General features: G+C 35.0%; 1 protein-coding gene across 4 annotated transcripts in view; it reads right to left on the bottom strand.

Moving 5' to 3' along the window:
- Nucleotides 1-13,843, bottom strand: part of PCNX4 (pecanex 4) — a 44,272-nt gene that overhangs the window by 10,032 nt on the left and 20,397 nt on the right. For 2 of the 4 annotated variants that reach the window (XM_030811556.1, XM_012504451.1), the window contains 8 exons: nt 12,360-12,539; nt 11,780-12,267; nt 11,422-11,522; nt 11,181-11,300; nt 8,531-8,894; nt 5,881-5,984; nt 1,712-2,745; nt 1,141-1,327 (listed from right to left, as the gene is read on the bottom strand). In XM_030811556.1, coding sequence (XP_030667416.1) covers nt 1,141-1,327; nt 1,712-2,745; nt 5,881-5,984; nt 8,531-8,894; nt 11,181-11,300; nt 11,422-11,522; nt 11,780-12,267; nt 12,360-12,539 — 2,578 coding nt within the window. Of the gene's footprint in view, nt 1-1,140; nt 1,328-1,711; nt 2,746-5,880; nt 5,985-8,530; nt 8,895-11,180; nt 11,301-11,421; nt 11,523-11,779; nt 12,268-12,359; nt 12,540-13,527; nt 13,616-13,843 lie in introns of those variants that run through there. The other 2 variants (XM_030811569.1, XM_030811567.1) reach the window with 2 other exon arrangements.

Here is a 13,843-nt window from a genome sequence, read left to right as displayed (position 1 = left end):
TCAACATGGCACATGGATACATATGTAACAAACCTGCACGTTGTGCACATGTACCCTAAAACCTAAAGTATAATAATAAAAATAAAAATAAAAAAAAAGAAAATGTGGTATATACATACCGTGGAATACTACGCAGCCATAAAAAGGAATAAGATCATGTCCTTTGCAGGGACATGGATGGAGCTGGAAGCCATCATCCTCAGCAAACATACACAGTAACAGAAAATCAAACACCGCATGCTCTCACTTATAAGTCAGAGCTGAACAATGAGAACACAAGGACACAGAACGGGGAACAACACATACTGGGGCCTGTCAAGGGGGCAGGGGGAAGTAGAGTATCGGAATAAATAGCTAATGTGTATGGGGCTTAATACCTAGGTGATGGGCTGATAGGTGCAGCAAACTACCATGGCACACGTTTACCCAAGTAAAAACCTGCACATCCTGCACATGTATCCCAGAACTTAAAATAAAATATAATTAAATTCTTAAAAAAAAAAGACTTTAAATGGTTATTTAAAAAATAATAATTTTCATCAGTTTCACTGGGGAGTGCATTTGCAGAGCTCCTCAACCCATAATGCCAGACAGACAAAACCATGATAAGCTCATAACATTGAATCTTTCATATTGTGTACACTTGATGGCATTTTAAATGCAATAAGAACAAGTACTAAATCTTAAAGAGTCATCCCCTATTTTAAGTCTCTGGATTTTCACAGGTTAGGTTTGCTTCAACACAGTATAAATGTTAGCAAAATACTTTGCCACTTACAAATAAATTTTTCTAGGAGTCAAATCCAAGAGATGATTCATACACTTGAACATAGGAATACAATCCATTTAATCAAATATGTTATAGCATACTACACATACTTAGCTCTCTTATAGGTCAGGCATTGCACTATGGTTACACATTTTTAATTGGCTCCTCTTCAGTTGGCAAAAGTACAGAAATCAGCTATTCTAGAGTTCATCTAGCTTAGCCATAAAGTAATGATTACAAATGCCTTAAAACTATAATTAATATATGACAGCTATAATGTTATATCATTTATCGCTTAGTTCAAATACTTTATAACTGATATCCATTCTTTAAGGTTAGTATATATAAGTTTAAAAATTTTTTAACCTTACCATATTAGTATCATACCCCAGAGAAAACAAGTATGGCTTTTCTTGTAAAATTGCTTCCTTCCACTTTTCATCAGATACCAAACCAATGTACCAGTCACGTTCATATTCTTCAAGGTACTTAATCAGTTCTCTAAAGTCTTCTATTGGACCTAAACTTGCTTTATCAATCGTTAGTTTCAGAGTATACCTAAGAAAGTGGAGAACCGAAGAATTTTAGAATATTTGCTGTCAACTTTAAAGATCAAACAGATTTTGTTAAATCAATATTTTAAGACACTGAACTGAAATCATATCTATTTCAGGTAAAAAGTGGAGGAAGAAATGATGGCAGTTAAGGCGAAGAAACAGAAAGCCATAAAAAAATAGGTTTTCCACATAAACAAAACCAAAGGAAGCACAAATTGAAGTGTACCCTTGATATAATCACACTACACATGAAACATTTTTTTCATTTTGAAGAAAGTAAATTTTAAAAAACTAGAAATGAATTAACTGTCTTCTTGTATGTGATTTAGAAAAATCAATATTTTTCCACCAATGTTATAACTTACATATGATCAAAATGGATTACCTGAATGCTTTCAGTGCTAGTTGAAACAGTTCTGGCTTTTCTGTGAGCCAGTCCAAAGCAACAGACCAAGGCAAAACACCACTGTAAACTCTCAATATATGACCAGGACTAGGAGCCATATTGTCTATTCCAAATAAACTAAAATAACACGTCATTACTGTATGAACATAAAAGTCTTTTAAAACTTTGTCCTTGGCAATTTCTTCCAGTACATTTGAGGCCTTCTCTTCTGAATGAAAACATTCCAACTGCCTTAAAACAAATTGGTACCAGTCTTCTGGAAATAACGAGCTCATCTCCTTCATTTTGGAACTGGGCATACAGCTAGTCCTCCACTCTGCAGGTAAGCATACTAAGTGAGAATGTGAACAACTGAACTCCATGAGAGGAATATATGGCATGTTCTCTTGCTTTCCTTTGTCAACAGCAGGGTATCCTAATAGAACTGCTTTGTAAAGATCGTTTTCAGGAACAGTGCCTGTAGAATGATCACTAACCCTCTGTGATTCTACTGATCCTGGAATAAACAAATTTGTACCTGGCAAATCTTTCAACTGATGTTTTTCTTCTATTACTTTTTTGATAGTTGGCTCATCATCAAAAATATTATCATCAGACCAGTCACTAAAAGTTTCTGAATTTAAACTATCTATGTCTTCTGGGGATTTGGGAGGTGGCGAAGTGTTCAAAGCAGGCAAGATTGGAGGTGCTTTCCCTTTATTTTCAGTGTTGTGAACATTCTCTTTCATGCCAGGCCTTTTGGAGCAATATTGAACAAGTATCCACACAAGTACTTTAATGAGGTCACCTTTAAATTCTTTTAAGTTTTCATGAGAATCAATTATGCCTGATAGAACATTCCTGGCATCAGAATATAATTTCACAGGCAAAACAGTACAGGGTGTCAAGACATTTCCAAAGTGTTCATTAAGGGAACATACTCTTGTGTATTCTTGCTCAAAAGCATCTTCAAAAACTTCATCAACTCTGCGAGCTTCTGCAGTATGACAGGATGTTTCCTGCAATTCTAACCCCTAAAGAAGAAATAAAAAGTACTTGAGTTTATAATAATTTATTACATAATATACAGCAACTAGTCTCGTAAATGCCCATAGATTCTCATCACAAAAATACGGAAAATGACAAAAACAATTTCTTTAACTCAAGAGCAACATCCTGACTTAAAGTTAATGGCACTTAACACATTTGATTCTGGATAGAGATTAAAAATAATGCTACTATTATTTTTGAAAATATTACGGAAATTCCACTAGAAATTGGGCAAATTTATTAGGTATGAATATAATTTTAAAAGACTATACTCATAGTTAAGAGTGAGCCACACAGTAAAAACTTTTAAATTATAATACTGGAGGAGAAAAAAAGCAAAATTAGAATTATACAGTATATACAGTAGTATTATATGCTTTCCATCCCACTTTATGAGACTAATAGCATTATTCAATGTATGGATGTGCCAGAATTTATCATTCTCCTGTTCCAGATTTATAACATCATAATGCAGATTTACTTCTTTGATTACTTCGGTTACTGCTATGTCAGTAGTGCCTAAACCAGTATCTGGTACATAGTGGGTATGCAACAAATATATGCTGAGTGAATGAATATTATCAATATATCCTTACATAAATTTTAAACACCTTTTGATTACCTCCTTAGAAGGAATCACTTGAAAAGGACGTATCAGGTCACTATTTACTATTATAATTGCTACTGCTTATTTAAATATTTAAATATTGCTTATTTATATATTTTTACAAAGCTGTCAGTGCCTTCAGAACTTGTTTTTAAGTCACAGCTCCACCGGGTGCTGGCACACAACTTGAGCAGGTCACCTACCCTCTCTGAGATTCCTTTTTCCTTTGTTTCAAAGGAAAATAATCCTAGTGTATATGGGTGTGAAGGCTGCATGTTTTGTAAATTTTAAAGTATTAATATAATTGTTAATAGATGGCATGGCCTAACCTAGCTTGTGTCAAAAAAAGACAGACAGAAAAAAAGAGTACCACCAAAAAGTATATTTTTAAACCACATATGTCACAGAGCACAAAGGATCAATAAACATTATTAGGTATTATTAAACCATATCATTTTTAAATAGAATAAAATTAAGTAATCAAAATGTCCTCAATATTTTTTGTCTTCTGGTATGGGTTAGACTAGAGCAGAGGTTCTCAATCTGTAGGTGAGTCAGCATCACTTGGAGCGCTCTTTGAAATACAGATTGCTGAGCCCACCCGCAGAGTTTCTAACTTAGTAGGTTCAGGGTAGGGCTCAAGAATTTCCACTTCTAACAAGTTCTCAGGAAATATTACTAATACGTCTGGGCACTGCATTTTGAGAACCACTGGACTAAAGAGACAGCTTTTTAGTCACTAGCGATTTTATCCAATCTGTGCTAGTGTAAAAAATTCACTTACTATTCATTATATAAAAAACAAAACAAAACAAAACATTTGCTAAAGGCCTATTCTGTGCCAGGCACTGTTTCAGGGGCTTAGGATGTATTCCTGAATAAAAACAAGAGATCCCTGTGCTTGTGATACTACTTATAAAGTGAGGGACATGGGTAATCACCAGTAAAACTAATAAGTAAATTACATAGTTTGTGAGAGGGTATAAGTACTATAAAAATAAGGAAAAAGTAAAGCAAGGCAAGGGGGGTTGGGAGTGCTGGGATAAGAGTGGGAGTGTAATTTTAAATATGATGGCCATAGGAAATCTCACTGAGGAGGTGACATTTGAGCAAAGACCTGAAAGTGGTGAGGGAGGGAGTTAGATGATTATATGAAAGTAGAGTGTTTCAGGCAGAGGGAATAGCCAGTAGGCTGGAATAGAGTGAGAGGGTTAAAGCAATAGAGGCCAAAGAGGGAATAGGAAGCCTGGCCATTTAGAGCCTGGCTTTTACTCTAAATGAAAGAAGAGATCCACTGCAGGGTTTTGAGTACAGAAGTGACATGGTTTGACTTAGATTTTAAAGATCATTCTGGCTGACAGTATACTGTAGGGGCACATAGGTAGAAGCAAGATGACCAATTAGGAGGCTATTTCAATTATCCAGGTAAGGGTCAAGGTGGCTGGGACCAAGGTGGTAAAAAGAGATGGGATACAGAATATGGTTTATAGATGGAGCCCATAGGATTTCTTGTTGGACTGGGCGTGGGAGTATACAAGTAAAAAAGGAGTCAAACATGACTCTAGTATTTTTGGCCTGAACAACCAGAAGGACAGAGTTGTCAGCAAGGACTACTAGGGTCTGGGACACCCTCGTGTTAAAAGGTCAAAGAAAAGAGAAGGAACCACAAAGTAGAGAAGTAACCCACGAAACAAGTGAAGAGAATAACTGTGTAAAATGCTGCTGATGGTTCGATTAAGACTGGTTCTGAGAGTTGATCACTGGACTTAGCAATGTGCCAGTCACTAGAGACCTTGACAAGAGCAGGTTGGTGGAGTAGTTGGGTCAAAAACCTAGAGTAAGTTGAAGATAGAATGGAAGAAATTAAATTGGAGATACAATTATAAGCAGCTCTAATAAGGCCATTTTGCTCTTCAAGGAAGGAGACAAATGGGGTATAGCAGGTAGGGGCACAGGATTAGAAGACAGTTTTTATTAAGTTGAGAATGCTTAAATGATATAGGGTTAAAAAACATTACTGATTCACACTTTTGAGATGCTCAACTAGACAGAGATAACAAGAATAGGACTGGAAGAAAAGGAAGCAGGTATATTTTGCTACCATGCTGTATTATACAATTAACATTAGTCCACCTACCAACATGTGCTTATTGAAATATACTTTATTATTATTTTTTTCTTTTTTTATTTTTATTTTTTTTTAATTATTATTATACTTTAGGTTTTAGGGTACATGTGCACAATGTGCAGGTTTGTTACATATGTATCCATGTGCCATGTTGTTTTGCTGCACCCATTAACTCGTCATTTAGCATTAGGTATATCTCCTAATGCTGTCTCTCCCCCCTCCCCCCACCCCACAACAGTCCCCGGAGTGTGATGTCCCTAGGTGTTTTCACAGGTAATTGAAAAGATATTCTTCTTTCAAATTGAGTGTTTGATGTGAACATAACAGGTAAAATTTTACACATGAACTATAAAAATACTAGAGATGTTTTAAATGCACACTGACCTTAATGTTAATACAGCAGTAAGTATAGCCACATTCCAGAATCATTATCCATATTAAACGATCCTGAAAACGGCCCAAGTAATGAGATCCAGGTAGGAGGAGACCTACAACAAATTAGAAAAAAAAAAAAAGAAAAGAAAATTATTTTCAAGCTTCTTTTATTTTGCCACGTGAATCTTCAAAACTGAAAAGACATCTAGAACTGATTCACGACTGACCCTCTCATTAGGTCAAGAACAGAAATAACTATTCACTGCGTATCAGGAGGCATTAAATTAACTCTTTACAAGAGCAGTTGGAACAGATAATCTACAGGAGATACTACATAAAAATTCAAGGATTTTCCAGAAAAACAAATTAGAAGTTGTTGTATACAATCTTAAATACATGTTAATTATATTAGGAAAAGTATTGAGTGTATAGAAGTCAGCTTGACAGTCATGACTTAAAATATTTTTGACATTTTTATACATGCATATAAACATATAAAAGTGTTCTGTGGTTTAAAAATGTACATAAAATGCTACACACTGTACAAATACTTTTTAAATTTAGTTTTTCTCTAAATACTTTTATTAATGAGATTTGCCCACATCTATGGCAAACAGCTAAAATTTATTATAACTGCTGTCGAAAATACATTGTATCAATTTAACTGAATTTGAGTATTCACTTCCTCATTGATAAACTTTTCAGATGTTTCCAACTTTTCACTATTGTAAATAATGTTGCAGAAATTATCTTTGTGCAAGTCAGCTTGTACAACATGTGGTTCAGAACAGTGTTAACATATCAGAACCGACTACTAATCTTCAAAAGGTCTGCTTATATGGTTGGTCCTCGCCTGGCATCTGGGAACCCCCTACCTGATAAGACTCCCGTACTGTGTCTAACTGTACAAACAATATAGTATATACTGAACACCTGCTCTCCTTTTGGGATTCTGGAGTATTGGTATGTGCTAGGCAGACAGCGCCTGCATGACCAGCCTGCAGTAAAAGCCCTAGGCATTGAGTCTCAAATGAGCTTCTCTGGCAGTCAACATATCACACATCACAACTTGTCGCCAGGGAATTAAGCACATTCTGTGCAACTCTGTGCAACTCCTGGGGACTTGCACCTGGTCTCTTTTACTCCTTATGATTTTTCCCTTTGCTGATTTTGCTCTGCATCCTTTTGGTGTAATAAATCTTAGCTGTGAGTCCTCCTAGTGAACCATCAAACCTGGGGTAGTCTTGAGGACCCCCAAAACACAGGTACTAGAATTTCTCTAGAACTGGAATCACTAAATCATGGAATCTAAAATTGGAATCCCTGAGCCATGGGATATATACATCTTTATTACAGACTACCATTTAACACTTCAAAGTGGTTGTACAAATTTACATTTCCTTCCAGAAAGGTCTGAAAGTTCTTGTTCCCCATGCCCTAGCCAATACTTGGTAGTGTCAAACTGTTTATATTTTTGCCACTCTGATGTATGTGAAATATTATCTCATTGGTTTTTTCCCCACCAGAAAATACTTTATAACACACTTCTTGGTTGAGTATTATTGGTTTGATAATAAAGTATAATTTTTATCTAATTACTATTTCTGATGGGAGTTTAACCCCACAGGTGTTTTAAAAAATAAAACAGCATTACATAATGAAAATTAATTAGTACTGGATAAAAGTACTATAAGTATAGACTATTTTTCTATAAGACAAATGATTATTCACAAAACATCTGTAGTACAAAGATAAAATATTTTTTTCTCATAAATCATCTCACATAATAATTGCAAAAGTTCAATCTGAAGTAAGCATTTTATTAAAATTCTAATCTTAAATTGTTACTCTGCCTAGAATGAGTTTGTCAGAAAGTTATCTGTCTTTTTTTTTTTTTTTTTTTTGGAGACGGAGTCTGGTTCTGTCGCCCAGGCCGGACAAGTTTCAGCGGTTAAAGCACACGGTAGGAGATGACACACTAGTGTCATCAACTTATACCTTATCTAAAACCAACCTTGAGAAGTACAATACAGTTAAAATTTACAGTTAGTGTTTGACAAAAGCATTAAAACTCATAACATTAGTTTACTGTCATCAAAAACCTATTATCTTGCTAATAACTGCATAGCATTTCATTTTGGGAGGCTACCTTACCTACTGATCACTGACCGAAGTTTTTACGTTATCTTGTCCAGACTGCTTAAGTCTCTATAACTCGTAAAGTATGAACAAAACTCCGTCTGCTTCTCAAGCTGATATTATGTAAAGCTAGTTTTCACTAAACTTTACGAATTTATGCTACTGCATTTACTTGACATGAACTCATTATAAATTCATGAAAATCTTCGGGGAAAGGTGTTTCCATGTTTCGATGGTGCATTGTAATCTGAATTTATTCAAGAAAACGTATTTAAAAAATTATCAAATCAACTTAATAAAAATTTCCCTGAGTATTTTTATTTTGTAACTTAATTTAGATGAAAACAAGGAGCAGGAGATAAACTTCCAATTTCATATTTAGTCTTTCTGCCTACACATCAAATTGTTATGGTTGTTATGCTATCTTATGGTTGGATAAAAAGATTGTTTTCCTGTTTTTTTTTTTTTTGTACTTTAAATACATTAGTGAGAAATTCTTGAGCACAAGCCATTTACTTACCTAAACTTCCAGCTGCCATTGCAGTCTGTAGTACAGCAGTCAACCTGGGCACCATTTGGTAGTAGTACACTGTATCTGCACACACACAGGCTGTGGTGCCCGCTGCTCCTGGCCAACTCTGAATAGGTCGGGGAAACCCCACCAAGAACACAGGAAGGGTGAAAAGGGGGAGTAAGGGAGAAGAGAGTAGTGTAGAAAAAACTATGATGACCAACACAAATGGAGAAAAGACAATGTTGAGTATACATAAAGTGGCAGTTGTTTTTCGACGTTGTTTTTTCTCTGTCCATGATGTCAAAAGCACAGTCACAGCAAACTGCAATTTAGAGACGAACTGAATCAAACGATCACGTATGATACCAACCTGTAGAAATGTAAAAATTATTTTTATTTATCCTTGAAAGATTTTTCATGAATTTTCAAGATCATATAAGAAAGACTATACAGTAATTTTATTATTGCCCCAGTATTTTTGAAGAAATAAATCTTATTCTTTGATTTTTTGTTAATTTTCTCCAACCTCATAATTAATAAACAAGAATACATTTTAAAGTTTGGACTTTCTTAAAAAAAAAAAAAACAGTAACACTAAAGAGAGCTGACAGTGTACTAACTATGCCTTAAGGTTGAACCACTGTAGGCCACGAATTAGATAATGCAGAAATTGACAAGTTCCTACAAAGACACAAATTACTAAAACTGGCTCAAGAAGAAATAAAAAATCTGAATAACCTACAAAAAGTAAAGAGACTGAATAATTTAAAAACTACCCAGAGAGAGAAGCTGAGGCTCAGATGGCTTCAATACTACAAAATATTACATACCACAAAACATTTCAGATACATATTGAATACTACAGAACATTTACAAATAATTAATACCTATCCTTCACCAACTTCTACCAGAAAATAGAAGAGTATGGAACACTTCCTAACTCATTTTAGGGGACCAGGCAATGATATCACAAGGAAAGAAAACTAGATAAACACACCCCTCCATCCACCTCAGCCTCCCAAAGTGCTGGGATTAAAGGCGTGATCCTCCGTGTCTGGCCAGAGAAGGATATGTTCTAAGAAACGTGTTTTGCAGTATCTTGAAGTATTAAACATGGAGTTCCTATATACAGCCAGAAATTCCAGTCCTAGGTACGTATACCCAAGATAAATGAAAACATATGTTCACAAATAATGAGACTCATCATTGAGTGAATATTACAGAGGGTACCCACACAAATGTAGGTGGTATAGCCTACCACATACCTAGGCTATATGGTATAACCTATTGCTCATAGGCTACAAACCTGTACTGAATGTTACAGTACTCAATACCGTAGGCAACTGTAACACAATGTTAACTATTTGTGTATCTAAACATTGAAATTGTACAGTAAAAATACATTATAAAAGATAAAAAATGGTATACCTGAATAGAGCACTTACTATGAATGGGGCTTGCAGCACTAGAAGTTGCTCTAAGTTAGTGAGTGAGTGGTGAATGAATGTGAAGTCCTAGGACATTACTATACACTACTGTAGATTTTAAAAACACTGTACTCTTAGGTTACTCTAAATTTATTTTTAAAATATTTTTCATTCTTCAATAATAAATTAACTTCAGCTTACTATAACTTTTTTATTTTATAAACTTTCTTTTTTACTTTTTGACTCTTTTGTAATGACACTTAGCTTAAAACACATTGTACAGCTGCTCAACATTTTTTCTTTATATCCCTATTCTGTAAGTTTTTTTCTATTTAAAAATTTTTAACTTTTAAAACTTTGCTGTCAAAAATAAAGATACAAAAACATATATCAGTCTAGGCCTACAGAGGGTCAGATCATTAATATTACTGTCTTCCACCTTCACATCTTGTTCCACTGTAAAGTCTTTGGGGCAATAACATAACATGGATCTGTCATCTCCTATGATAACAATGCCTTCTTCTGGAATACCTCCTGAAGGACCTGCCTGAGGCTGTTTTAAACTTGTTTTAAAAAAAAAAAAAACCTTTTTTTAATATGTAGGAATATACTCTAATAAAAAGCACAGTAAATACATAAACCAGTAGTTACTTATTGTCAAGTATTGCATACTGTACACAATTGTATATGCTATACTTTTATATGACTGGCAGCCCAGTAGGTTGGTTTACACTAACATCACCACAAACACGTGAGTAATGAGCTACCCTACAAGGGCTATCCCACTAGCGGATAGGAATTTTTCATCTCCATTATAATCTTATGAAACCACTGTTGTACATGTGGTCTGTCATTGATTGAAACGTCCTTATGCCGTGCATGACTGTACTGATACATGCTATAACATGAATGAAACTTGAAAACATAAAAGTGAAAGAAGCCAGATGCAAAAGATCACATGCTGCAGAATTCCATTCATGTGAAATATCTAAAATATGCAAATCCATAAAGACAGAAAGTAGATTAGTAGCTGCTGGGACTACAGTGGGTAGTAGGTGAGATGGAGAGGGGGAATGGGAAATAACAGTTGAGGTTTCTTTTTGGGATGTTGAAAATGTTTTAAAATTAGATTGTGGTGATGACTACAAAACTGAATATACATCACTAAATGGATAAATATTATAGTATGTAAAATATATTTCAGTGAAGCTGTTAAAAGACACATTTACCAGTAAGAGTCTGATTCCTGTATCCAGGCTTCTGTTCCACCATATGTCTGTACTGGAGATCAAGTGTACTGTTGATACGATGACTGTCTCCAATAAAGCATTTTCTGTATTCTGCCATACCTGCAGTATACAAATTATCCATTTTTATCAGGCAGAATTAGATAATCTAAGCAAACTATTAAACAAAATTACAATAAAACTTAGCAATAGGAAAATACTATTAAACACATATTAGGATTACCATTCTAAAGGCTCTTGTGAATCCAATACAGACAGACACTGAGTGGAGCCCTTGTAAGGAACTGTCCAATGAAAGAAATGCTATCATGGCAAAAGGTGATACTAAAACAAAACAAAAAGAGAGAAATTTAATTAAGGCAAAATAGCTCCTTCTATCATATTTTATTCTGGCAAATATACATTTTTTATGAGCACATTTAAGCAATGAACTAAAAAAGCTAATCAACAAAAAACCAAAACATAAAAGAACAAACACTTGTATGTGGTATAATACCACACAAATATGGGAATTCAGTAATATTTTTAATACTTCCAGGATATGATTTGTAACACAAGGTTAATAGACTTTATCTTCCTACCTAAAGTTAGCAAAATCCGTCTGACAATACCAATCTTCATGAGCCTAGTTTGCTTCTCAAAGAATACAGTCACAGTTTGCACATCCTTCGGATAAAAGGGATTTCGGAAAATTCCAATGATATATACGCTTTGAATTTCTCTAAGTATCCACAGTATTATAAGTAATATCATCAAACCATAGCCCACAATAGCCTGGGAACCACTTTTAGAAATCTGTGAGAAGCCAGCAAAGTGATGAAGCAAACTAGTTTCTAAAAGAGCCAAGACTAATATAATGATGTAGAAAAGGCACTCCTTCCATGAAAAATGTTTTTCTGGACCACTGGGTAAATCCTTAGATTTGGTTCCAATTTTGTGACCCATATCACTTAAGTTCAGACTCAGCAAGAAACCAAATCCAGTCATGAAAAGAACCACACCAACAGTGCTTGGAATGAAATATGATGTTATAGCTGTTCCAGCAGACATGATGAACATTACTAATAACCTGTACAGAAAAAAAAGAAAAAAAGATTTACTTGAAAAGGAAAATGTTCTTTAAGAATGTTACATATAACATCAATATTTAAAAATAAATACCGTAAGTGGGTTGACATAGATGAGCCTCCAAGGCCGAACTCTAAAACCTGCTCCATTGCCCATAAGAAAAGTGCATCGGGTGGGGGCAGAGTCCCAAGTGCCCACAGAAAGGGTAAAAATACAAACAAGATGTGTAAAATCTGATTCATTTGTTCTAGAGCTGGCATATTTACCATAAACCTATAAAAAAAGAACATTTAAATCACAAAAAATATATAGAAGAGGATGTTTTAAGGAAAAGCAAAGCAACACAGAATAACAACACACTCCCTTCCAAAAAAAAAAACACACACACACACCACAGAAAAGTCTTAGTCCCAACTTACAAATGATCAATACACACAAATTGTGACAAGTGTCCTTCTACATTAGCAACTATCCCTACACAATTGTGTACAAGCTTAGCATTTAGAGAATATGTTAATTCAAATGTGCAAAGGAGGAGGAAGTAATTAAAAGCCATCATTGAGTAGTAAGAAAATTGAATACAGGAATTTGTAAAACTGAACAACTGAGGCCAGAGCAAAAACATTTCTCCCCTAAATGTCTAAACTACTACATTGGCTGAAATTCTACCAATGATTCTTCAGAGTTTTAAAATTTTATAATTTAAAATTTCAAGTAACTTTGGAAAGTCAAAGCCTTACTCACATTCATACATTAGCAGCTAAGAAAGAGGAAAAGCTCTTTTCTTCCTCTTTGTCTTGTACTGTCCCGCTCCCAGGACCCAGAATTTAACATTAGAATGGTTAATAACAGAAATGAGCAACTCAGGTTATGACTGTATCTCTGCAGCTTAACCTAAGAACTTAACTAGCATTTACAACACTGTTCCATTTTGTATAAGCAGTGGTATGAATTTGAGAACACAAACTTGCACATTACAATCTCCTCATAAAGTAGTGACTACTTCTACCTTAAGTGGAGAAACTCAAACTTGGCACAGCACTTAACAGTTAAATGTATCATCATCAAACTGCTTCAAATAATTTAATTTTAAAGCACAGAGTATAAACATTATCAATATATTACAAATTTTTTAAAAATAATGCTAATCAAACACTGTGTCCAGAGACCAATAAGGTCACATTACTTCTGGGGTTCCAAAGGTAACATTCAAAAGAGACAACTAAATCCCAAAACTTACAGCATAATTGTACTTGAATACCTGAACTACTGGAAATCCAAGTTGAGGAGAAAGACAATTTCTGGGGCCAGGCGCAGTGGCTCACGCCTGTAATCCCAGCATTTTGGGAGGCCGAGGTGGGCAGATTACCTGAGGTCAGGAGTTCGAGACCAGCCTGGTCAACATGGTGAAACCCCATCTCCACTAAAAATACAAAAATTAGCTGGGTATGGTGGTGGGTGCCTGTAATCCCAGCTACTCGGGAGGCTGAGGCAGGAGAATCGCTTGAACCTGGGAGGCGGAGGTTCCAGTGAACTGAGATTGTGCGATTGCACTCCAGCCTGGGCAACAAGAGCGA

Source organism: Nomascus leucogenys, chromosome 1a (assembly GCF_006542625.1).
Source record: "Nomascus leucogenys isolate Asia chromosome 1a, Asia_NLE_v1, whole genome shotgun sequence".
In the NCBI taxonomy this organism is placed as follows: Eukaryota; Metazoa; Chordata; class Mammalia; order Primates; family Hylobatidae; genus Nomascus; species Nomascus leucogenys.
Note: the sequence above shows the minus strand (reverse complement) of the source record. Positions and strands in the feature narration are given on the sequence as shown.